The 22,195-nt window shown below is 45.8% G+C and overlaps 10 protein-coding genes across 10 annotated transcripts; 5 read left to right on the top strand and 5 right to left on the bottom strand.

Moving 5' to 3' along the window:
- Window positions 1-770: 770 nt before the first annotated feature.
- Window positions 771-3,121, bottom strand: V2V93DRAFT_362620 (uncharacterized protein). Its single transcript, XM_066908383.1, has one exon. It carries the CDS (start codon window positions 2,826-2,828, stop codon window positions 1,221-1,223), a length of 1,608 nt encoding a protein of 535 aa, XP_066768581.1. The 5' UTR covers window positions 2,829-3,121; the 3' UTR covers window positions 771-1,220.
- V2V93DRAFT_362619 (uncharacterized protein) lies at window positions 3,122-3,961 on the bottom strand. Its single transcript, XM_066908382.1, has one exon. The coding sequence runs from the start codon at window positions 3,518-3,520 to the stop codon at window positions 3,242-3,244; it is 279 nt and encodes a 92-aa protein (XP_066768580.1). The 5' UTR covers window positions 3,521-3,961; the 3' UTR covers window positions 3,122-3,241.
- A 604-nt stretch (window positions 3,962-4,565) lies between these two features.
- On the top strand, window positions 4,566-6,523 carry V2V93DRAFT_377514 (uncharacterized protein; the record flags this gene model as incomplete). The annotated part of the gene is made up of 2 exons (XM_066911918.1): window positions 4,566-4,611; window positions 4,686-6,523. The coding sequence occupies 2 exons, from the start codon at window positions 4,566-4,568 to the stop codon at window positions 6,521-6,523; spliced, it is 1,884 nt and encodes a 627-aa protein (XP_066768579.1).
- Window positions 6,524-8,060: 1,537 nt separating this feature from the next.
- On the bottom strand, window positions 8,061-9,739 carry V2V93DRAFT_17100 (Rhodanese-like domain-containing protein). The gene is made up of 3 exons (XM_066906922.1): window positions 9,265-9,739; window positions 8,567-9,193; window positions 8,061-8,514 (listed from the first exon to the last, which is right to left on the bottom strand). The coding sequence occupies exons 1-3, from the start codon at window positions 9,591-9,593 to the stop codon at window positions 8,088-8,090; spliced, it is 1,383 nt and encodes a 460-aa protein (XP_066768578.1). The 5' UTR covers window positions 9,594-9,739; the 3' UTR covers window positions 8,061-8,087.
- A 1,388-nt stretch (window positions 9,740-11,127) lies between these two features.
- On the top strand, window positions 11,128-12,350 carry V2V93DRAFT_362610 (peptidyl-prolyl cis-trans isomerase). The gene is made up of 6 exons (XM_066908381.1): window positions 11,128-11,360; window positions 11,416-11,510; window positions 11,574-11,677; window positions 11,740-11,757; window positions 11,815-11,941; window positions 12,002-12,350. Exons 1-6 carry the CDS (start codon window positions 11,241-11,243, stop codon window positions 12,189-12,191), a joined length of 654 nt encoding a protein of 217 aa, XP_066768577.1. The 5' UTR covers window positions 11,128-11,240; the 3' UTR covers window positions 12,192-12,350.
- On the bottom strand, window positions 12,240-13,823 carry V2V93DRAFT_402682 (P-loop containing nucleoside triphosphate hydrolase protein). The gene is made up of 4 exons (XM_066912610.1): window positions 13,573-13,823; window positions 13,446-13,515; window positions 13,158-13,393; window positions 12,240-13,090 (listed from the first exon to the last, which is right to left on the bottom strand). Exons 1-4 carry the CDS (start codon window positions 13,780-13,782, stop codon window positions 12,362-12,364), a joined length of 1,245 nt encoding a protein of 414 aa, XP_066768576.1. The 5' UTR covers window positions 13,783-13,823; the 3' UTR covers window positions 12,240-12,361.
- A 198-nt stretch (window positions 13,824-14,021) lies between these two features.
- V2V93DRAFT_362602 (Enolase, C-terminal TIM barrel domain-containing protein) lies at window positions 14,022-16,389 on the top strand. Its single transcript, XM_066908380.1, has 6 exons — window positions 14,022-14,139; window positions 14,355-14,486; window positions 14,656-14,784; window positions 14,919-14,986; window positions 15,171-15,240; window positions 15,320-16,389. Exons 1-6 carry the CDS (start codon window positions 14,094-14,096, stop codon window positions 16,180-16,182), a joined length of 1,308 nt encoding a protein of 435 aa, XP_066768575.1. The 5' UTR covers window positions 14,022-14,093; the 3' UTR covers window positions 16,183-16,389.
- Window positions 16,382-17,769, bottom strand: V2V93DRAFT_362596 (uncharacterized protein). Its single transcript, XM_066908379.1, has one exon. It carries the CDS (start codon window positions 17,715-17,717, stop codon window positions 16,494-16,496), a length of 1,224 nt encoding a protein of 407 aa, XP_066768574.1. The 5' UTR covers window positions 17,718-17,769; the 3' UTR covers window positions 16,382-16,493.
- Window positions 17,770-17,873: 104 nt separating this feature from the next.
- Window positions 17,874-19,048, top strand: V2V93DRAFT_16458 (HAD-like domain-containing protein). Its single transcript, XM_066906904.1, has one exon. It carries the CDS (start codon window positions 17,919-17,921, stop codon window positions 18,804-18,806), a length of 888 nt encoding a protein of 295 aa, XP_066768573.1. The 5' UTR covers window positions 17,874-17,918; the 3' UTR covers window positions 18,807-19,048.
- A 709-nt stretch (window positions 19,049-19,757) lies between these two features.
- Window positions 19,758-22,182, top strand: V2V93DRAFT_362592 (uncharacterized protein; the record flags this gene model as incomplete). Its single annotated transcript, XM_066908378.1, has 1 exon — window positions 19,758-22,182. A coding segment is annotated over exon 1 (1,715 nt), but the record flags the coding sequence as incomplete, so codon positions are not given.
- Window positions 22,183-22,195: the final 13 nt, after the last annotated feature.

Genomic DNA, 22,195 nt, shown 5'->3' with positions numbered 1-22,195 from the left:
TGAAAGGGGAGTTAGCATTAAGGCTTGTATCGGCTGTGTTTGCGATTGCGATTCTGAAATAGCGCAGCCAATGCCTGTAGATTACCTGATTAGGCTGCTTCACTGAAATCTCATGCACCAGGTTTACATGCCACTTTTGCACTTCGGGTATATAATTTACCACTCTATTGATCAGAGCCATTTACATAATTCTATTTAAAGCTTTATTTTTAAACTGATAGCTCAGTTAAGCACGCATTGTTGCTCCTGGTCCTGGCAAGAGCCTCCAATATCTATCTTCCCCCACCCCCACCAACCCTCACCCTGGCTCTGTCAGTCCAATCATGTACTTCGGCATGAACGTATCTTACAGTTTCCACTGCGAAGGCTTTATTCGAGAGTTGCAAGTGAAAAAATATAGCTTATCTGTGGCATGCGTATAGCGTTCCTTTATGTCCAGCATTCGCATGTGAGAGAAAGCGGTTATACTATAAATCGGTTCAAAATTTGAATATGAGGGCTGGAACCAAAATACATCTTTATCTCTTGATCAGTTTCTATATTTTCATTCTGACACTAATGAAGATTGTAAAACAAAATTTGCTGAAATATCTTGAAGATTTTTCAGCTTTTTTTTTTATGTAAATATCTTTAGATATATGATATATCGCTCAATTACTGGCATATTCAGCATACCTCTGCTCTGCCTTAGGCAGACATATTCGCCCTCCCAATATCTGGCCAAATTGCTGAATTAAAATAAAAATAGACAATTCACGGATGTCAATAAACGTTATCTACAGCACATTAAATTCCAATAGGAAATTTTTTTAATTAAATACAAGATAAGCAACACAACTCAAACAATCATTCACATACAAAATTAAACTAAAACAGAAAAATGACAAATGCACAAATAACCTCCATTTGAAAATTATACAGCTCAAATTCAAACCTTTGACTATCTATAATCCCAACAAGAAATTACTCCGTCATGAGCATCATCATTTTTTCATTAAATCACCTAGCATATGAAATGATATATGCGCTGCAACATGGAAAAAAAGAGAGACTACAAGTAGAACTCTTTGTCAATCGGCCGATGTCACTGATATATACGAACATATTTTCAGATCGCAATAAAATATTTTATCGGACGCGATAAAACCCAGATAAAGAATATAAAATAAAATAAAGCGATGTGAACTTCATCACCCAATCACAGGACAGTGGTAATAAATCTACCACAAACGCTCCTCGAGCTTCAACTCGTTCTGAGAGCCAAGGCCAACAAAGGCACGCAACAAGTTCTCCAAGCAAGTGCGTTGTTTATTGAGACCATTAACTGCCTCGGTTCCAGGACGCACGAGGGGAGCTTTGAGCCAGTACGAGAGAACTGACAAGACGGGGTAGAAGGTCTGAAACTTATCATCCTCCTCAGCAGCGAGCTTGTAACTAACACGTGAGAAGAACTCGCAGACGACAACAAGATCGATGATAAGAGGCGACGCAAGAAGAGAGTCTTCGCAGACGTTGTGGATAGAGATGGTGTTGTGACCACCCATCATAAGCTCAGAGTGGTACTCATCCATCGCAACCTTAGAGTCTCCGACAGCAGGGACATACTTGATAACGATACAATGGTCAATATGGTCACCATTCTCTTCGTTGTAAAGAATCTGATTGGAAGCAATCATGTCGTCAACAACAGATTTCTTGGAAATCTCCTTGGAGCGGAACTGCTTAGGCGCAGACAAGTTGTAACCATCATTGTTTCCGAGATGATTGTAAGAAGCAATCGAAACAGGACGGATACCAGCGTCGACAAGGAATTGAGCAAGAACGGACTTCAATTTAGTCTGGCCAGACTTGAAGTCATCACCGCCGATGAAAGACTTATGCTTCTCAGCCAACTCAACGCAGCCAGGAACAAAAGTGTTCTGAGGAGAACCGTTGATGAAAGACACACCGTCCAAGATACAAGCGACGGCAAAGACAGTCGAAGGAGCCACTTCGTCATGGGACTCCTTGATCGACTTGATCAAGTTCTCAGCGGTATCGTTGACACCAGGAATTATCTCAGCATAACGCTCAGTGTTAGCGGTCCAGACAACAATGACCTTCTCAAGCTCGTTCTTCTCCTTGAAGTCGGCAATGTCCTGACGGATACGCTGGACATGATCCCACTTGGAGTCACCATCAATGAGGTTGTCGGCACGATCACTCTGGTTGGCAGCAATGAAATCCGGGTAGTAAATAGACGGAAGAGGCTTAATCTGCGACATGTACTTTGCGAGCTGACGCTGCAGGTCATAGTCGAGAACCTTCGAGCGCTCCATAGCCTCAGCAAGGTTGGCCGAATTGATGTCCCATCCACCGATGACGATGTCATTGGGGTGGAGCATGGGCAAGATTTGGTTGAAGGGAGCGTAAGTGTCGGAGCCATTCTCGTCAACGCCAAGCTTGAGAGTCGAGGCCTGAGTGACGGAACCATAGTAGTTGGGCTTTTGAAGGCCAGCCTTGGTACGGAAATTAATGCCGTAACGGTTGGCGAGGATAGTAGCCGAAAGAGTGGAACCGTTGTTTCCACCAAGACCGACCATCATGAGACCAGTCTTGGGAACCTTGAGGTCGACCTTGAAGTTGTAGTCAACCTTTGTAGGAGTAACTTCAAGCTTTCCACCAGGAAGACGCTTGACGGTAGCGTTTTCGTAGGTGTAGTCAGAGACAAGACTGTTCTCCAAGACGCGAGCTTTGTCAGAAAGCACATTGACGGTAGTGTATCCGGAAAGCACCTCAGGGAGGGCAGTAGAAGACGAGGAAGTCTCGCCGATAGCGTGAGGAGCCATTGCAACGAGAGATTAAAAAATAAGAGATAAGAGATTAAGAGTAGTAGAATTGCTTTTTACAAGGCAATTGAGCTAATCAAGACGTAGTAGTAAGAGATTTTAACGAGTAAATCGTATGCTCCCACCCGCTGACGAAGTGGTGTGAGAGTGTTGGAACGGGTGGTGAGCGGAACCGAGTAAGTTGGAAAACGTTACGGCTACTTGAGATGCTGGAGAGGAATTGAGTCCTACCAGCAAGGAATAGTAGAAGTAAAGGGTTAAAAGGTATAAGTCAACGACGGAAAATTTGAAAGTGAAGAAAAGAAGAGAAAGAAAGTGGAGTTAGCGCGAGGGCCTATATATACTGAAACAGTGGGGCTTGGGTAAATAGATACGGGAATATGAAAGGCTATAAGCATCCAAGCGCCACTCATTTATGCCATAAAATTAAAATTGCACACAGAGAGAGTGCGCACAGAGGCACAACAATCTCGTGTAAATAAAACTTTGGGGCAGATTCCAAGAAGTTCGACAGGTGTCAGAGAGAGAGATGAAAGTGCGACGAACAGAGAAAAAAGGAGATTAAAGGAAGAGAAATTACAAAAACCAAAATATAATGAAATACAAAAAAAGATGAGATAAAAAAACAAATAAGTAAGTAAATTATGGGATAAAAAGGGCTTATCTGCACAACACTCGTGCGTTCCTTTCATCTTAATTCATTTTAAAATTATATTTCAAACAATAGAGTTTTAGAAAGCGGCTCATAAATGACTAATATAAGAGTCAGCAAACATGAGAACAGCCCACGACAGCCTAAGTTTTAACCGTGGTTCTGGTTCGAGACAAGACCGAGTCTGGCAGCTCCGGTGGGTGCGTTCTCTGTCTGTTCTACGTATACCATTGCCACGGTGGTGGTCGGTCTTCACGATGCTTTAAAGAGGCAGCTAGCAATACCGTTCGATAACTAACCAAACGTAGCGTCCGGAATGTTAGCACAGCTGAGCGGATACGATGCTGCGACGACAGACAACGGCGGTGCAGTAGACGAGGACTCTTTTTGAAGTTTCTAATTCCTTACGAGGTTACGAGCACGACTTGGTGCTAGTATTATTGCTATGAATAAAAAGTACAAGACCCGGAATGAGAGTATCGCTGCAAGTAAGAAGTCTCAAAAGCAGGAAAAAGAATGAGATCAGATGAGATGTGATCGACTGCATTCTGAGCATCCTCATTTCTTAATCGCTGATCGCTGCTTTTTTTGCCGTACCGCGCAAAGAAAGAGAGCAGTCTTGTGATTATTTCGATACACAGACTCATCGCAGCTGTCTCGCCTATCGTCTCGTCTCGGCTCTCGCCAGCATTTGCCTTACCTTCTCCTGGCCACCTCCAGCATTCCTGGACCCACTGTCCTTCTTCCTTTTTCTTTCTTCGTCCTCTTGCCCATTGCCTGCGCTCTGCCCTGTCTCTGCTCTTCTCCTCTCAAGCCCGCCATTCCAGCCGCAGTGCCTGACGCGATCCATCTGCGCTCACGCGTTAGCGGAAACCTTGTCTCGACGCGCTCGCTAAACTCAATTTACTCCCTGTCTGATTGCTCTATTCCTCACCCGTTTCTCATCCGTAGTCAACCGTCTCCGCCTTCCCTTTCCGAAATCTTGTTTACTTTTCTCTTCTTCTCCAGCTGCTCGTTTGCCCTTTTTCTTTTTTTTCTTTCGTGCTTTCTCAGGCTGGTTCTTCTCTTGGGTCTGCTCTACTACAATGGATCCGCTCCGCGCGCCTTTGCGCATCGACACCTCCACCGCAAGTGCGTATTAACTGGCCGTTGTTGTTGGTCTCTTTCGTACATCATTCACTGATTCTTCTTCTTCTTTTCCTCAGATTCTGTTTACTTACCACCAAGGCAGTCCTCCGCATCCTCGCCGCGCTTCCACAAGTTTTCGACTGCCCCTAGCATCTCGTCCCCCCTTGCGCCTTCCCCTGTGAGCTCCAGAAGTACCAGCAGCAGCTACAGCGATACTGTGCATGACCAGCGTGTGCTTTCTTTTGCTCCCCGATCAAATCTTGATAGCGCATTCCCCCCTTTTCCAGACAAAGCAGGCGGTGTCAAGATCCTAAATGTCTACAAACTTGCTGGCTTCGATGTCAACTCTCACAACTACAACTATGAGCAGAGAGTTCCCCTATACTCGGCGGCAGACAGCACTTCTTATTCCGCTGCTGTGGTATCATCGTCAAAGTCTAGTCGCGGAGCCCAGTCTACTGCTCCGCTCTTCAGCCTTCCAAATTCCTCCACTCAGGCTGAAATTGGACTGCCTGCTTCTCCTCCCATGACACCGGCCCACACGAAGCCCTTCCCCCCGGTGCAGAGGAATTTTCGGCAAGACCTACATAAGCCGCAGTCGCAGCCGCAGCCGACGCAGATGCTAGCTCAGACGCCTCAGATGCCTATACACCGTCACGCTAACCAGTCTCTTCGTGATAATATGCATCTGCAGCAGGTTCAGCCGCGCTCTTTTCAATCTGCTAGCATTCCTCCCGCTTCGACACCTATCCAAAGCATGCCTGTCAATCAATCCAGTTTCCCTTCTGAGCAAACGCAAAAGCAGCAACAGGAGCAGCAGCAACAGCGCCTTGGCAGCACGTCGAGCACTTCAAGCTCCAGCTCCGAAGACTGCTCTTCGGCTCGCGAGTCTACTGCCAGCAGTGCTTCCTCTGTTAGTGGTGGAGGTACCAGTCCACCAAACTGTAGGCGACAAAAGCGTCTTTCGCCCCCACCAATTCCGCAGCCTGATCTCATTCCAGTTGTCGCTTCTCCACGCATGAACAACGACGACTACTCGTCTTCTGACGACGAAATGCATTTCAGCTCTAGAGTGCGCATTCTTTCTCAGATGCAAATGACTTTGTCACCCATCAATAGTGAATTTGGCTCGTCTCAGCTCTCGCCGCTGTCCGCAAGCTCTACCTCCTTCGGGCGCCATGAAAAGGTGCCTTCAGACGTCAGTGACGACCCGATTCCCAACACCCCGGCGCTAAACTTGACCACTCGTGCATCTTCGACGGATTCCACTTCAAAAGTGCCAGAAACGATACACCCTTTTCCCCACCGTCGACGACATCCCAAGCATCGTTGTACCGCCTGCAATCTTCTCATAGAGGGCCGATTAATCCGTGCACCGCGACAAGAGGGCGTTCATGCCGGTGGTCCTCGTTCCAAGCGCAGATGGCACAGAGAATGCTTCAAATGTACAGTCTGCCAAACTCCATTTGATGGTCTCGAATGCTATCTTTCCTCGGATTCGCAGATGCCATTCTGCGGAGATTGTTATCACAAACAAAACGGCAGTCTGTGCTTCATCTGCGGATCTGGCGTTGAAGGCTCCTGTGTTATCGTCAAGGACGAAGACGAAGACGAAAACTCCGGAACAGTCCGACGCGCACATACAGACTGTTTTAAATGCAGCGAGTGCGCAATTGTTCTCAATGATTGTTACTACGAAATGCAGCGTGGCGAGTTCATGTGTGAAGTGCACGCCGTACAGGCTTACAATAAATTTAAGGCTCGTGCATTCGTTTCTGGTGGTCTTGCTTTGAACGCGCGTGCTGTAGCTTCAGCGCAAAAACGCATGAGTAGAATTGAAAAGAGGCTTTCTCGTCTCGTCATTAATTCTGAAATGATGCCGTTACAGCCTGATGCTGACGGTACACCCTTTTGAGTCATATTCCTCTTTTACGGCTGCAACTGCGACTTGTATTTTTACTTTTCTTTGTGTGGATTCTTTTTCTTCTTTTATCTATCGTGGTTTTGGTTACGAGGACCAGGGAATACATTAAAGCATTTTTCTAGACATGCAGTTATAAAAAGGGCAATTCATCTTTTTTCTATGCTTGTATTAAGCTACATGATGGGTTGCGTGCTTTTATCTTTGTCCTGAGCATTATTTTTTGACTTTCTATATCTCTAGTTTTCTTCACCAATTTTTGGTTCTTTGTGGGATTTTTTTTTGTACATTACTAGTAATAATATAGCGACGGTTACATTTGATTATAAATTTCAACTACTGAAAGAGACAAATTGTGTAATAATGAGTAGACGCCTTTGCCTAATCAGCCGCTGAAATATTTGCATCAGTGTGCTTTACATCTAATACATTCCTGATCCAATTCTCAACTAGTCGTTCCATCCTATTCTCAGCTAGTCGTACCCGAATCACAATAATAGCCACTCTAGACTCAAACCGTTTTCCCATTCACTAGAATCAATTCCCGAGCCGCCTTAGTGCGTCTATTTGTGGCTAGTCGTGTTCCGGTAATAACTGCATCATTGTAAACACACACCTCGCAAAGACCTACGCGTACCTTCGTTTGTTTAGCGCGAGTCAAGATAAGAAAAAGTAAACACATAAGTTTATTTGCGACTCGGTTAAGCTCTGTTTTGAGTACTCTACCCGTCTCATTTCTCAATGCCGTTGCATGCTTTCAACACCGTTATACGTTATCTGTACGCAGACGGATTGACCAATATATGTAAGCTAACAAATGGTTCATTTTTAGACACTAGACCGGCGACTGGCTATGTGGTCTTGAAAGCCTTCGCAACGCGGTATAAATTCCTAACAAATTTTCATACACTTTTCTAGTTACGCCAAACTTGTCTACTCACAACCATTTTATTTCGTTATACTAAGATCTTCCTGAATATATAAGTTACAGTTGCAAATAACAGTAACTATCTCACTTATCTACATAGCCACAACTCATTAAATATTAATAGAACACAAGCCCTAGATCCAATCCTGTAAATCGGGTATATCGCGAGGATACAGCTCCTCCTATAGATATATCGCTCATTTCTCAAGCATATACTTAATCTGCCCTCAAAACCGGCAATCTGGCAGCAAGTTGAAGCCACCATATTGAGAAAAAATTTAGAAAACACACAAATAACTCCTCGCTCAATGTCGGATAAATATGCATAAATAAATTGTCGGAAATAAGACAACTGTCTTATTCCTTGCTAGTCAGCTGTACTTTTTGTTGCTGATAAATGCTGGCAAAAATCGAATGCAGGTGCCTAAATGCGATGCCAATAAATGCTGCTTATATGCTGACGGGCTGTCGGTAGATGTCAAAAAAAAATTTAAACCGACCAAGGCTGGTGACAAGTGGAAACCACACCTGACAATAATATATAAAATGTCTATAAACTCAAACGCCAAATCCTGACAAAACAAATTACTCCAGATAGACACTATGAAGACAATTTCAACGACGATGGGTTTAGAGAGGGGATTTTGCGTATTCATTATCGTCTCCCATCTCAATGTCACGAGCAGGAGCAAATGCTGCAGATGGACTAAAGAAGTTTTGAGTTGGTGCATTAAATGACGACAAGCTAGGTACTCTGGGAAATGGAAAGCTAAACGATGCAGACGAAGAAGATCCGGAAAAGAGAGCGGTGTTGGCCGTGGATCCGGCAAAGGTAGCAGTACGTTTCATGCTCTTGCGGAATCGATTCATTTCGCGCTCGCATTCCTGAGAGTAGCGTTCGTTACTCATTGTGACATATCTCTGAGGCTTACAGCGGTTGCTGTGGGTATCAAAAAATCTTTGGTAGCCACCTTCCAGGATGTAAACATCAGGAAAGTCGAGTTTAGGATACATATTCAGATTCTTCTGACGATCGCAGGCGCGAAGATGACAAGCCCTAAGCAAGGTTAGCATAGAAGATGAACAGTAAAATTCCAAGAATAACAAACATTCGAGGTGCGCGTTCATGAGAATACTCGCAGTGAAAAATTAGAAGGTGGCGGCCTTCCGGCTTGCTCTTTAGGAAACGTTGTTCCAACTCCTGCGCGCCATTAAGATTGATGGCACCGTCGATATGACCACCTTGATACTCATATTCAAAGCGGCAGTCGATAACAATGAGATGATCATATCTGTCGCTGTACTTACCCTCGAGCACGTCAATCATGGTGTCAGGTTTGATGTAACGGAAGGGAGCCGCGTCCTTGCCAGGTACTGAGGGTAGGTTCACATTACCGTAATCTTGCTCAAAATGAGGGGAGACGGCAGTCACAAATTCTTCTGCCTTTTGGAACATGCTCTGGGTGCGACGCATTTTGCGGTTGGGTCGGGTCGCAGGACGAGCAGCAAGATTAGAGAGAGGTGAGTTTGAGTCGGCTGAAGTGGACTGACGAAAAGACGGTCTGAAGCCGCCAGCAAGCGAGGAGTTAGCGGTCGGTCTTGGAGCATCAAGACCGAGAGAGACAGTATGGGAAGCGTAAGGGCTCTCGTCAAAGGCTCGGTCAAGGTCTGTCGCAAGAGGGGCTGAAAAGGCAAAGAGAGAGCCGTCTTGCGTTTTTGGTCGCGGTCGCTGAGGACTAGAAGAATAAAATCAAAAAAGTAAGCCAAATAAATCGCTTTGTAACAGAAAATGACTTTGAGTGCGTACGGGTTTCTGGCAAGAGGTTTGTGAGGCAGGGGCGAGAGATCGCTGCCGTCCGCCGAGGGCGACGAGTGGAGGTTTACGGGCGGTGTCTTGTCGCAGGCAGGCTTTCCGAAGGAGAACGACTGCATGAGCGACCGACGAGGAGTAGCCGTGACGGGCGACGAGCGGTTGATGTGGAAGTTCTGTGAGAGATCTGCTGCGAGTGTCGAAGTTGGCGAGTCAAAATCACGCACCGAAGGCAGCGAGACTTGATGAGTGTGAGATCTGGCGCGGAACAGTGCGCTGAAGGCTGCCGGCGGAGGCATTGCGGCCAGCGGTGAAGAGCGATCCATAGCTAAATGATTTAGAGCTGATGAGTTGAGAAAGGACAGGATAGTGGCTCGCGAAGGACAGCCTCGGACGGTTTCTTCTTCGGCGCTGCCCTCGAAAGTCGAGTTCTGCGGCTGTGTATTCCAGATTCCAAGCGGGGACTAGTGCGGTGACAGTCTTTTTTTTATTATGCATGCATTTGTGCCAGAAATAAATAAATACAATACACTTATGCGGATGCCCTGGCAACGGGGTGCCGTGTGCGGCTCGCGTGTTTCTTTCTCTGTTTCGGTACGCTGGCGCCGCCTCTGATGTCATGTATAGCAGATATGAGACTGCTATGTTTGCTTTACAGTCTCAAAAGAGAGTAGTATCAAGAGAAAGGATCTCAAAGTGCGCTGGTTGTCATACTGCTGTTTATGTGCTGCTTGAAAGGAATCGTGCATTCGGGTTGACGTTTGCGGTCGTGTTGTTTGTTTACAGGCATTCCTCACGCGCCCGTCTCGTCTCGTCTCAATCGTCACGGATCCACAAAATGCGCACTCGACCCGCCACTATCACGCGTCATCAGCCGCTGCTCGTGTTTTTTGAGGCCGCCGGTGAGAACTCGTAGGCTCGGTTATGATGGCGCTGTTGTATATAGAGCTTCTTTGTATGAAATTATTAGACCCTGAATCTAATTAAGACATAAACTAATTAATAAATAAAGCATAAATAATTTTCGTAGAACACAATCAATATTTATTGATCACTCTCGGATTTAGGAAATCATAGCATATCATATATTCTAGATGATAGTAAAGATCACATTTCTCTCTCAATGTAATACTACGTCTTGTCCTGAAACAATCGGGCAGGATATGCCTTTCGTTGAATTGGAAAACCAAGTAGTTTTTGAGAGAGCTGACTCCTACGTACAAGCAGACTCAGATCACAGACAGCTACTGTGACAGCCTTCGATATGCTGTGATACTAGTCAGAAAAGACTCTTTTGGTTAGCAACTATCAAGTTTTTGACAGAGGGCTTGCTTGTCCTCAACCGACTTGGTAAGCAAAATTCGTTCATTGAATCAGTAATGCGCATTATGCACGGAGCTATGGATAAGATTGGAGAAGGAAATTATTCTAGTATTGAATGGCTGCCATCCGCACGGAGGGCTAGAGACAACGGTAGGACGCTGGAGCAGGCTAAAGAGAAGGCACTCAAGAAGCCTGCCGACAAAAAAAGGCGTTAGAGCGCTCAAATCTTGCAGGGGAAGTAGTGTTTGAATTAATCATCTAGATATCAAATCATGGAAGATGTCAGTGAATTGTTGACTGTTAGATTTATATTGTCAATTCGAGTAATTTCTGAATTTATTTCTGTAAATTTTGTAAATTTTTGTAAACACTTTCTGAATGACCAAAAGGTCAAGAATAGTACTTTGATGTCTGCTACATTTCTTTCTCATATTATTTTGCTCTATATTGGTAGGGGATAGATTGGAGTGCCAGTCATAATCTAGTTGCATATGGGCAATAAATTTACTTTATCCGCCATTATCAGTAATGCTAACACCACGACCAAGCCGCAGCCTTGCCTTTGCCTTCTCCATTTGTCTCCTTCATCACTCTCTTCAACCCCTCACTCCCACTTTATTACCTGCAATATCTTCGTAACTTTCGCAATCATGGTCAATTGGTTTAGACTTGGGTCTGTCGTGCTTGCTCTTGTACTTGCATTTTTCTTCTTTGGTCAGGGAGCCGCTGCTGCTGGTCCGACTGTCACTAACCCAGAAGTGACCAACAAAGTGATAATATCCAGATCATAATCACCTAATTACTTTCTCTAATATTCTCTCGCAGGTCTTTTTTGAAATTGAACAAGGAGGAAAAACTCTTGGCACTATTGTCTTTGGCCTTTACGGCAAGGATGTGCCCAAGACCACCGAGAACTTCCGGTAAATATTAGCTGTTCGTCGATTTACCACTTACTTGAATTTTACTCACAATAGATCATACAGTGCTCTTTGCACCGGAGAGAAAGGATTTGGATACCAAGGATCTAAATTTCACCGTGTTATTGACAACTTCATGATTCAGGGTGGTGACTTCACTCGTGGTGACGGTATGCTCTTGCTTCACAACACCTGATGGAAAATAACTACACATACTAACTATTTGCTCTAGGTACCGGTGGCAAGTCGAGTATGCAATACAAATCTTAACGAAAGCTTTGTAGGTAGGATGCTAATCATTAAATAGTTTATGGAGCGCGTTTCCCTGATGAGAATTTTTCCATCAAACACACCCGCCCCGGCCTGTTGTCTATGGCCAATGCCGGCCGCGATACTAACGGATCGCAGTTTTTCATCACCACTGTTGTTACATCGTATGCTTTTGCCCTGTTCTTGCTCGTCGTTTAAAGATTTGGCTAACCGAATATATGAAGTTGGCTTGATGGTCGTCACGTTGTCTTTGGCGAGGTTCTCGAGGGCTTAGACGTAGTCACTGCGATTGAAAAGACGAAAAAGGGTCGCGCAGATAAACCTGTTGTGGACATCATCATCAAGAAGAGTGGTGAAGTGCTATCCGAGAGCGCTCCTGAGCCACCGAAGGAGGAAATAAAGGATGAACTGTGACTACATGGTTGGAGAGATTGGCTCAAAACCTACGACTTACTGAGTGGCAGATGGTGAAGCAGGGTCGATTAAATGAACGTTGTTATTATACATGTGTAGATTGGGAGCATGATGATTCATACGACATAGTTTTTTTTAGCGATTTGAAAAGAATATTCCATCTCTATCAATTACAGCTTCTCGTAGTCCAGCTTTCCTTCCAATTTCTTCGCTTCGGCGACCTTTCGTACAGCCTTCATCAAATCATCTTGAATAATATACTCTCTATCGTCCCGAATGGCAAAAAAGCCAGACTCGGTGACAACGTTTCGAATGTCAGCACCATTGAATCCGTCGCTCATCTTCACCAAAGCTTCATAATCCATGTCTCCTTGCTTCTGGACACCGGCAGCATGGATCTTGAATACCTCAAGACGTCCAACCTCGTTGGGCAAAGGGATCTCGATCTTACGATCCAGTCGTCCAGCACGCAAAAGAGCCGGGTCAAGCGTATCAGGTCGATTAGTAGCCATGATAACCTTGGTTTTTCCAAGATAATCGAATCCGTCCATTTGGTTGAGCAACTCCATCAAGGTTCGCTGAATTTCACGATCCGCAGAGGTACCTTCGCTAAATCTACGACCACCGATAGCATCAATCTCGTCCATGAAAATGATGCAAGGCTCATGCTCTTTTGCATAGCCAAACATTTCACGAATCAAACGCGCTGATTCACCAATGTACTTATCGACAATTGCAGAAGCGGGGGAGAAAATGAAGTTTGCGCCAAGAGTTGCCGCGACAGCCCGAGCCAGCAGCGTCTTTCCTGTACCGGGCGGACCATAGAGAAGAACACCCTTGGGTGGTTTGATACCTACACGAAGAAATAACTCCGGGTTTTTAAGTGGCAATTCAATGACCTGCAAATCAGACATATTAGCATTACAGGCAGCACGAATTAATAGACAATACGATACGATGACGCACCTCGCGCAACTCTCTAATCTGCTCGTTTAGACCACCAATTCCTGCAAATGATAAATCGCCCGGCTTATAATTAGTCATGTTGTATACCAGGGGATCGACTTCACGCGGTAGCAGACGCATGATTGTCAGCGTAGTCATATCGAGCGCCACGCGCACGCCTTGCTTGAGCTTGTCTTTGTCGACTTTGCTGCGACAACCGACAACATATCTGGGACCAGAAGACGCTTTAACGATGACTATACAATATGTAAGAACAAAGTCGGCAAAGATGAAGAGAGGATGGCTTACATCGTTCCTCGTCGAGTTGCTTTAGTACTTCACCGATAATTTGACCCACGCTCTGCAGCGCTTTGATATCCTAAAGCCACGCAAATCAGATATTACTGAATCAATAGTAAAAAACACAGAATCATACATCTTCGGTCTTTTCATAGTCCTTCTGCAAGCCTCGGATGTTCAGTCGCAGATCCTTAAGCTTCGCGTCCCAATTCCTGTGTTCGAGAAGCTTCTGCTTGAAGTCCTCCAAAGCACGTTCACGCTCTTCGTCCACAGCAGAAACGGAAGCTATAGGTTCTTGCTCTGAGGATGCGGGTAGCAAGGGCTCTGATTCTGTGGGTTCAGCCATAGTTTGGTATGGCGATGGGGGAGGGGTGTATGGTATGAATTGTGACAATCGAGTCCGAGCATTGCAGTCGCCCGGTGCATGCTGAATAATACGTACCCCATGACTTCAATTACGTATATGTGTCAGCGTTGGGGGTTGTGTCAGGGCTAGGGCTGATATTATGCAACGCCCGGCCCGACAGAGCAACGGACCAACCACCAGCGCGCAAGCTCGCTCTTTTTTTTCTCCTCCCTCCCTCCTGTTCTTCTTCTCCTTTTCCTCACCCTCTTACTCTCTCACATTCTTCTTCGCTATCTGTTTATCTACTATCAATGGCTATTACCAAGATCTTTGCTCGCTCGGTCTATGACTCGCGTGGTAAGTCGCAATGCTCCCTATCAGCCTTGCTGTCTGATATCACGTCACCGCTCGCAATTGCTCGAACCAGAACCGGCCTGCTTTGCGTTGTTTTTTCTTAGGAATAAGAGAGTATACGCATTCATATCGATATATCTGAATTTTTTTTGTCTTTGCAGTCGTGCTCGTATATCTTTCCTCTATTCACAACATCTTGTGCTGATCTGTTCTCGCAGGAAACCCCACCGTCGAGGTTGACCTCACCACCTCCACTGGCCTCTACCGTGCTATTGTCCCCTCTGGCGCCTCCACTGGTATCCACGAGGCTCTTGAGCTTCGTGACAAGGAGAAGGCCTGGGGCGGAAAGGGTGAGTTACTCTGTGTTCTACAGTGATCTATTCGCGTCCTAGCCAGTTCCTTTATGAAGTATCTGTCACTGCCCAGTGGGTGTTTCATGTTTTGTTAGAGTGACTGCCACTGCTCGCATATTGATTGCTACTTCTAAGACCAGTATACTGATGCAATTCTACTCGCCAGGTGTTCTTAAGGCTGTCGCCAACGTCAACAGCATCATTGCCCCTGCTTTGGTCAAGGCCGATATTGACGTCAAGGACCAGCAGGCTATTGACGACTTCCTGAATGCCCTCGACGGTACTCCCAACAAAGGTAAGTTCTGCATGAAAATGATAATACCTCGAGCGCCTTGGGCTCGCGCCCCTACGTGAGTGCAGACTCCCGCAGGGTTGTAAGCGTTCGAGGGAGTTGTACCAGCGGCTGACTGACTGACTATTGACCTGCAGCCAAATTGGGCGCCAACGCCATCCTCGGAGTGTCTCTGGCGGCCGCGAAGGCTGCTGCCGGCGAAAAGGTGTGTATCTTCCCCGCAGCGCCGCTCTATTAACAAAGCGCACGGGCGATGACGTCTATCGGCTGTGGGCGGACAGGATGCGTGGCGGCCGACCCCACATCCCGACCCCCTGAGCCTACTTCATTTTCGTGCGCCCTATTTCGCCCGAGCTTCTGTCCTCCTGTCCGCTAACATCTTCCGATAGGGTGTGCCTCTCTACTCCCACATCGCGGACTTGGCTGGCTCCAAGAACCCCGTTGTTCTCCCCGTCCCCTGTAAGTCCATCTTCCCGCCTTCCTTTACCAGTTTCCACATCCTCGTCGGCTGCCTGCTAACCTCTACTCTTTTAATCAGTCCTCAATGTTCTCAACGGTGGCTCCCACGCCGGTGGCCGTCTCGCTTTCCAGGAGTTCATGATTGCGCCTACTGGTGCTGAGACCTTCAGCGAGGCACTGCAATGGGGTGCCGAGGTCTACCAGATCCTCAAGTCCCTCACCAAGAAGCGCTACGGTCTGTCCGCTGGCAACGTCGGTGACGAGGGTGGTGTCGCTCCCGATATCCAGACTCCCAAGGAGGCACTCGACCTCATCACTGACTCGATCGCCCAGGCTGGCTACACCGGCAAGGTCGAGATTGCCCTCGACGTTGCCTCGTCCGAGTTTTTCAAGGATGGCAAGTATGACTTGGACTTCAAGAACCCCGACTCGGACCCGTCCAAGTGGCTTTCTGGCGAGGAGCTGGCTGCTCTTTACGCCTCGCTATCCAAGGAGTACCCCATCATCTCCATCGAGGATCCTTTTGCTGAGGATGACTGGGATGCCTGGGTTCACTTCTACAAGACTACTGACATCCAGATTGTCGGTGATGACTTGACTGTCACTAACCCCATCCGTATCAAGACTGCTATCGAGAAGAAGGCAGCCAACGCTCTTTTGCTCAAGGTCAACCAGATTGGTACTCTCTCGGAGTCGATCAAGGCCGCCAAGGACTCGTTCGCCGCCGGTTGGGGTGTCATGGTTTCCCACCGTTCTGGTGAGACCGAGGATACCACCATCGCTGACATTGTCGTCGGTCTGCAGTCTGGTGAGATCAAAACTGGAGCGCCGGCTCGTTCGGAGCGTCTCGCGAAGCTTAACCAGCTTCTGCGTATCGAGGAAGAGCTCGGTGACAAGGCTATTTACGCCGGCTCCAAGTTTCGCACTGCTGTTTCTCTCTAAATTATTAGCTTAGCCCCTTTTTGTCGTGGTTTCTGATTTTTTATTTTGAGATGTGTTGAGTGCGCCTCACACCATATTTATCGTTTTGAGTTTATAAATGAAGATATTTTGTCTATCTGAAGTAGTATTAAGTGCTGGCCACTGAAGTGTTATTGCCAGGTAGTAGCATTCCTATTGTTTAAAAAATGAAGATCTATATTTTCACAAGTTTATTCGTAGAGTATCTCAACAAAATCTAGTTATCACAAAATTCTATTCTAGCTTTGAAACGAAAGAAATTATATACGAAAGGAAGATCCAGGGTTAAGATCTTAGTGCTCTGACTCTACTGAGTCTTCTTCCATACCTAGAGAATAAGTGACCAGCTTTTTATAGCCGACTACACTATCTTGCAGCTCAGCAAGGCTGATCCGCTCATTGTCGACATGCGCAAACAAAATTGATCCTGGCCCGTAAAGATACCTCTTGTGATTTCCTCTCAGATGAGGAATATCGGTACCGTAAGCCCCGACAATGGTGTCAAACCCCGGAACTATGTAGTCGCAAATAACGGGATCATAAGTCAACGAGACATTGAGATTTACGTTTTCAACGGCATCGACCGCAGCGCGCATCTTTGCAAGAACAACGTCCGGTTCTGCTGCTACACGAACGAGGACCTCTGCTGTTGCGCTGGGTGAGATGACATTTGCTGCCACGCCACCAGATATCACGCCGGCATTGAAAGTAGTATTCCCGAGAAGCTCGGAATATGGGTAATCCACATGCTGGAGACCGTAGAGCGCTTCGACAAGGTAGTAATTCGCATTGACTCCGAGCTCGGGATATCCTGAATGCGAAGCACGACCTTTAGCATCTAAACTAGCAATGACCATGCCCTTGTGACCCTTTGACAATCTGAGCTCTGTTGGCTCGCCGAAAATTGCTGTTTCCCAGGACACACCCAATTCGTTGGCCGTGATCATTCCAATTCCCTCAGCCTCTTCTCCGACAACAAACAACAGTGAAACATCTCCTTCTTCGTTGATGGTGCCTTCAGAGAGTAAGTTTTGAGCAGCAGTGATCATCGCAGCAACAGCTGCCTTTGCATCAACAGCTCCTCGTCCCCAGAAATAGCCGTCGTGAGCTGAGTAAGGAATGAAAGGCGGAACGGTATCGATGTGGGATGTTAGTAGCACTCTCGTCTGACGCCTCGAGCCTCGGTAAGCATAGATATTCTCACGCTGCGGGCTCGCAGAAACAGGCTGTACCTCAACAGTCCAGCCTGTGCTAGTGAGATAAGTTTGCAGGAACATAGCAGCCGCGTGTTCATTTTTGGTAACTGACGGAATAGAAACAAGAGAGCGATGCAAGTATACAAGGGTCCCGGTCGAGTCGCCGACATCAGGAAGACCACCGGGACTGCCTGGGATGGGAGTGTGGCTAGAAAAGATATTGATACCGACATATATGATGCAAAAAAAACCAAACAACGGCAGGAATACAGTGTAAACCTCAGAATAGTGCCGTAACACTTGGCGTATTTGTGGATTCATCCTCGACTAGTCGATTGTTGGCAATTGTGATTCCAATGACTGTCCATTTACTTTGATGGATTCGGACTCGCCTTATCGCCAAAGGCCTGAATAAAGTATCCAGATAATCATTACGTAAATAATTACATAACAAAATGACGACACCTCTAAGCGCCAATACTCAAGATAGCTGTCTTATAGCTTGCTAGTCTTTATTCTGCCATGCATGATTACATTCTTCTTGTGGACTTTGATGAGACAATTACAGTCACTGATACTTTGTCTTTTGTAGCAGCAGCGGGCTACGAAACTAATAGCATCTCTCAGCCATGGGCTGAATTTGGCAATGCCTATATGGCCGACTACAACAAATTCACCGAGCAATACAAACCCGAATCGCGTACCTCAATTGCTTCAGAGCTTGCAGCGCTTGAAGCAGTTGAGTCAGTTGAACTTGCCTCTGTCGCTAACGTGGAACGTAGCGGTCTATTTAAAGGAGTAACACATGCTGCCCTGACGAAACAGGCCCAAAATGTCCAGGTCAGGCCAGGGGTATCACAGGTGTTGCAATTATGTGCCAGGTCGAAGGGGGTAAACACCGTTAGCATTATTTCTGTGAACTGGAGCTCGCTGTTTATATGTGAAGTTCTTAAGCAAACCTGCGGGGTATCTGCTAGCGCTGCAAATAAAACCAGCAGCGACGATGCAGTAGATGTCACGGTATATTCAAACGAGATTGAAATGGACGAACTTGGACGTGGAACAGGGAGTCTTCAAGATTCTTCAGCTTACAATCTAAGGACAGGCGCCCATAAGGCTTCTATTCTACGTCAAATACAAAACGAGCAACATGGGAAAACGATATACCTTGGCGATAGTACGGGAGACTTGGCTCCTCTTTTGGAAGCAGATTTGGGAGTAATTGTCGGTCAAAAGAAAAGTCTTCGAGAAACCTGCGCAAGAATTGGCGTGAAAATCGAGCCATTCAAAAGCTTGCCCCGCGGCGAGATTCTGTCAAATATAAACGCAGGCTCCGATGAGAAGGTTCTATTTGCCCTTGATCATTGGTATGAGCTACTCAGCTATGGACCTTTGGCTGAAATATATTAAGACTTTACTATTATTTTAGTGTAATTTTCACAAAACCTTGACTGAATTCGAGCCTTTGGCATAGAATTGCTGTTACGCTCTGCCTTCACATGAGATGCAGATTCCAGCTGAACATTGCAGATACCTATCTCATCCTTGGCAATCGTTCTGGCGACCTAATCATAAAAATGATGTCCGGTCCTTGTTAACCGTTGATATATCTCTACTTTTGGAAATATCTGGGTTTGGAAGGTGGCCCACGCGGCGGCCACGCACATCGCAAATGTTTGCTCCTTGTGTCTGTTCGCTCGTTGCTTCGCTATGAGCCGATCTCCTAGGCAGATAGTAGACATACCATGACGCATGTCAAATAAATCATTCAGGACCAAATAATGGAAGGGCAAAAATAATTTCAAATACTTTTACAATCATCTCAAATGCTATATGTTTTGAGTCAAATTTCATAGTTCAGAGCCCAGTAAGCCCAGTAAGCCCAGTAAGCCCAGTTAGCGCCACGCTTTTTGCTCACTTTTCAATCCTGAAAGGCTTTCTTTATTCCGACAGAGAATTGAATTATCCTCAACGGCACGATTTAAAATTATGATAGCATAATGTAATCTCGTCGCTGTGTGAGTGGGTGTAAAAATATTGGCGAAGGGACCTAGTCGGTACCTCCATTTTCCCATGCACTTGAGAGATCCCTTGTTCCTTGTAGAAGAATGCACCTGCTGCGTATGCATTTTGAATTGACTGTCATGTTTCTACATGCCATTTTATATCAAAAAAAAAATAAAAATTAGGCTACAAATGCAGCAAGGTTTTGTTTTTTAACACACAGAAGCTGAGACCTGCTGTAAATCCAATAATTTAAATGACACTGTGTAGTGAGAACGTTGCTCCAAAAATATATACATGAAAACACCTCTAAAATGATACGCTCGTTGTTGAAATAAATTTGGTACAGCGTCATAAGGCTGAACAAAGGACAGCGTACACGACAGCGTACACGCTAACCCTGCTGGGATAGAAGATGAGTTACTACATGCAGTAAACTCTAAACAAACGAGTAGTTATCTTCTGCCCCTTCCCGCCCTTTCCCCTTCCCTTCTCTTGTTCAACACTCCCAGATCCTGGATTCAGAATTCTCCTTTTGCTCTACTCTTAAAGGCCTTTTCCTTGTAAAGGAGGATTCTTGCTATTCGATTCGAATTTCGAACTTCTTGCATCATGGCTACGCCAAATCGATCCGAGTACTACGAGCAAAAGCGACAGGAGCTCCTACGCATTTTTGAGGCGCAGTCTTTTGAAGAATTAGCTCCTTCGCAGGGTCGCTTCCGATTTACTCCTACTCAGGGTCGCCTCTATCGTGCTGCTCAAGATAGCGCTGAAATTATGGAAGCCGAGTTGGAGGGCCATGCTATGCAGTATTCCTCTGCTACCGCGTCTGACACACTGGGATTGGCCGATAATTCGAATGATATTGAAGTTTTTGAAAGTCTTCCTCGATTGACGCTTGAGCAGCCCTTTGCTCACATGCTAGAATCTTTAGCTTGTGTTGATCCCACTAACTCGCAACTGCTGGCTGCTGACCACTACTCCCCGGATTTCTACGATTCTTACTTTGGCACTTTCAATCAACTCTACCCTCATTTCAAAAATGCTTTTGATAATGAAGCATTAAAAAATTCTGCTACTTTTGACTTTGATCTCAGCCGGTATGTTGACAGCGAAGTCCGAGGCATTGTCAACAACGAAGAATACGCGTTTTCCATTCCGGAAGTCGTCGAAGCTAATCGAGTCGATCCTGAAGAGCCAACAGGTGTTTTCCCTGGTTTCGCTGAGTTTGACAGTATGTACATCGGGGATGTGACGCAACTGGAGCGTGAGAATGCTCACAGACGCAAGTACGCATATCCCGATATTAGGGATGATCAATTGCCTGCTGTCGAGTATCCGCGTGTGCTACATCTCAATCAAAACATCCATGTGGCTCCGTATTTGCGAATTGCAACAAACTCTCACTACTGCGTGCTTCGCCAGTCATCTCCAGTTGTCCAGGTAAAGATTAATCGCTCCCGAAGCCAATCATTGTCTCCTGGAGGTGAATCTTCAAGTTCCTCCGGATCTCCACAGAGCTCTATAGTTTCTGTTCGTGAGTCGAGACACAAATTTGCTTTGGTCTGCGGTACCCGAAAGTTCTTTGTTCCACATAACTACGATCTCGCCCGACTTTTCGCTTACAAATCTTGGGCACGAGTCGTTGACGTTGAAGATCAACTTATGAGGATGGCGGGACTTATGCACGAGATTGTTTGTCCTTGGGAATATTGGCAATTTCATGCTCGCACCGAAGAATTTGCTAGTGACCGGGAATACCAGAAAGTTGCAGCGCATGTGCGGCATCTCTGCCGCGGTTATCGAGTGCAGCTCAAGTCCTTTGATATCACCGATGAGGATATAGCCCATATCAATGACAAAACCCCCGTGGATCGTGATATAATTGAGGATATATTGGAACATGTCTGGTGTGGCGCGCCAGGTGTTATTGAGGTCATTCTATCGCCATTGAAGGTTCTTGTTGGCTCGGCAAAGGACGACCAAGTTGCAAGAAAACCGAATCCCTTTTTTTTCTTTCGTGAACATTTCCAACTCCCCATGAAGAACTATTTCAACCCCACCTTTACCGGTAGTATTGGAACATTGCTATCGGTGCTGGCTGGAGTCATGTGGAGCAAGGCTAAAGCGACCGGTCAAAGTAGGCTCTTCGAGGCGATCACCGCCGAAGAGACTATGCTACACGAAATGCTAAATCCTGGCTACAAGTTTTGCAAACGCACAGCTCCTGAAAATGGAAAGGTCTCTTCGAAAAAAGCCATCTCAAAGGTTGAAAAGACGATTTCTAAGAAAAGAGCTTCTCCGAAAAGAGTCCAAAACTCAGATGACTGATTGTATCATACCTTGAAGAGCTATACCCTTTGTGATCAAATTTTGCTAGTCCTACCCGAGTTGCTTATCTTTGGGAGGTCTTCTGAGACGTAATATCAAGGAGAGAAATGTGATCTCTTTATTTTTTTTGGAAATTTTTGTGAAACTGTATCAATACCCGTCGATTCGTTACTGAGAATCTGGCTATACCTTCGTTATATCTTTTAAACGCCTTGTGAATTTTGATAATACCCTCACTATGTGAGATACAGAAAAGTTTATATCCGAAACCAAATGTTGTTCGTAACCTGAGTAAAGGAGAGACAAGTTTTTTTCTACATCGGTTTTAAATTTGCTGTACTTTGTGCTTTTATATTAGTGAATACCTTGTGAGCGAATGAGATTTTGGAGTTCGGTGCTTGTATTTTATTGTTTTTGGTGTATTGGTAGTAATAATTTCTTTTAGCGACTATTATTGCGTTGCA

The sequence above is a fragment of the Kockiozyma suomiensis genome (assembly GCF_038497685.1).
Source record: "Kockiozyma suomiensis strain NRRL Y-17356 unplaced genomic scaffold V2V93scaffold_1, whole genome shotgun sequence".
NCBI lineage: Eukaryota > Fungi > Ascomycota > Lipomycetes > Lipomycetales > Lipomycetaceae > Kockiozyma > Kockiozyma suomiensis.
The sequence above is the reverse complement of the archived record's forward strand: the minus strand, read 5'-3'. Positions and strand labels throughout refer to the sequence as shown.

Coding starts and splice junctions, on each gene's coding strand:
- V2V93DRAFT_362620 (XM_066908383.1), bottom strand. CDS start 2,828: ATGGCTCCTCACGCTATCGGCGAGACTTCCTCGTCTTCTACTGCCCTC.
- V2V93DRAFT_362619 (XM_066908382.1), bottom strand. CDS start 3,520: ATGAAAGGAACGCACGAGTGTTGTGCAGATAAGCCCTTTTTATCCCAT.
- V2V93DRAFT_17100 (XM_066906922.1), bottom strand. CDS start 9,593: ATGGATCGCTCTTCACCGCTGGCCGCAATGCCTCCGCCGGCAGCCTTC. Junction 9,194..9,264: donor AAACCTCTTGCCAGAAACCC/GTACGCACTCAA, acceptor TTATTCTTCTAG/TCCTCAGCGACCGCGACCAA. Junction 8,515..8,566: donor CATGAACGCGCACCTCGAAT/GTTTGTTATTCT, acceptor AACCTTGCTTAG/GGCTTGTCATCTTCGCGCCT.
- V2V93DRAFT_362610 (XM_066908381.1), top strand. CDS start 11,241: ATGGTCAATTGGTTTAGACTTGGGTCTGTCGTGCTTGCTCTTGTACTT. Junction 11,361..11,415: donor ACCCAGAAGTGACCAACAAA/GTGATAATATCC, acceptor ATTCTCTCGCAG/GTCTTTTTTGAAATTGAACA. Junction 11,942..12,001: donor ATCACCACTGTTGTTACATC/GTATGCTTTTGC, acceptor GAATATATGAAG/TTGGCTTGATGGTCGTCACG.
- V2V93DRAFT_402682 (XM_066912610.1), bottom strand. CDS start 13,782: ATGGCTGAACCCACAGAATCAGAGCCCTTGCTACCCGCATCCTCAGAG. Junction 13,394..13,445: donor GCAACTCGACGAGGAACGAT/GTAAGCCATCCT, acceptor CATATTGTATAG/TCATCGTTAAAGCGTCTTCT. Junction 13,091..13,157: donor AGATTAGAGAGTTGCGCGAG/GTGCGTCATCGT, acceptor TCTGATTTGCAG/GTCATTGAATTGCCACTTAA.
- V2V93DRAFT_362602 (XM_066908380.1), top strand. CDS start 14,094: ATGGCTATTACCAAGATCTTTGCTCGCTCGGTCTATGACTCGCGTG. Junction 14,487..14,655: donor GAAGGCCTGGGGCGGAAAGG/GTGAGTTACTCT, acceptor TCTACTCGCCAG/GTGTTCTTAAGGCTGTCGCC. Junction 14,785..14,918: donor CGACGGTACTCCCAACAAAG/GTAAGTTCTGCA, acceptor ATTGACCTGCAG/CCAAATTGGGCGCCAACGCC.
- V2V93DRAFT_362596 (XM_066908379.1), bottom strand. CDS start 17,717: ATGAATCCACAAATACGCCAAGTGTTACGGCACTATTCTGAGGTTTAC.
- V2V93DRAFT_16458 (XM_066906904.1), top strand. CDS start 17,919: ATGCATGATTACATTCTTCTTGTGGACTTTGATGAGACAATTACAGTC.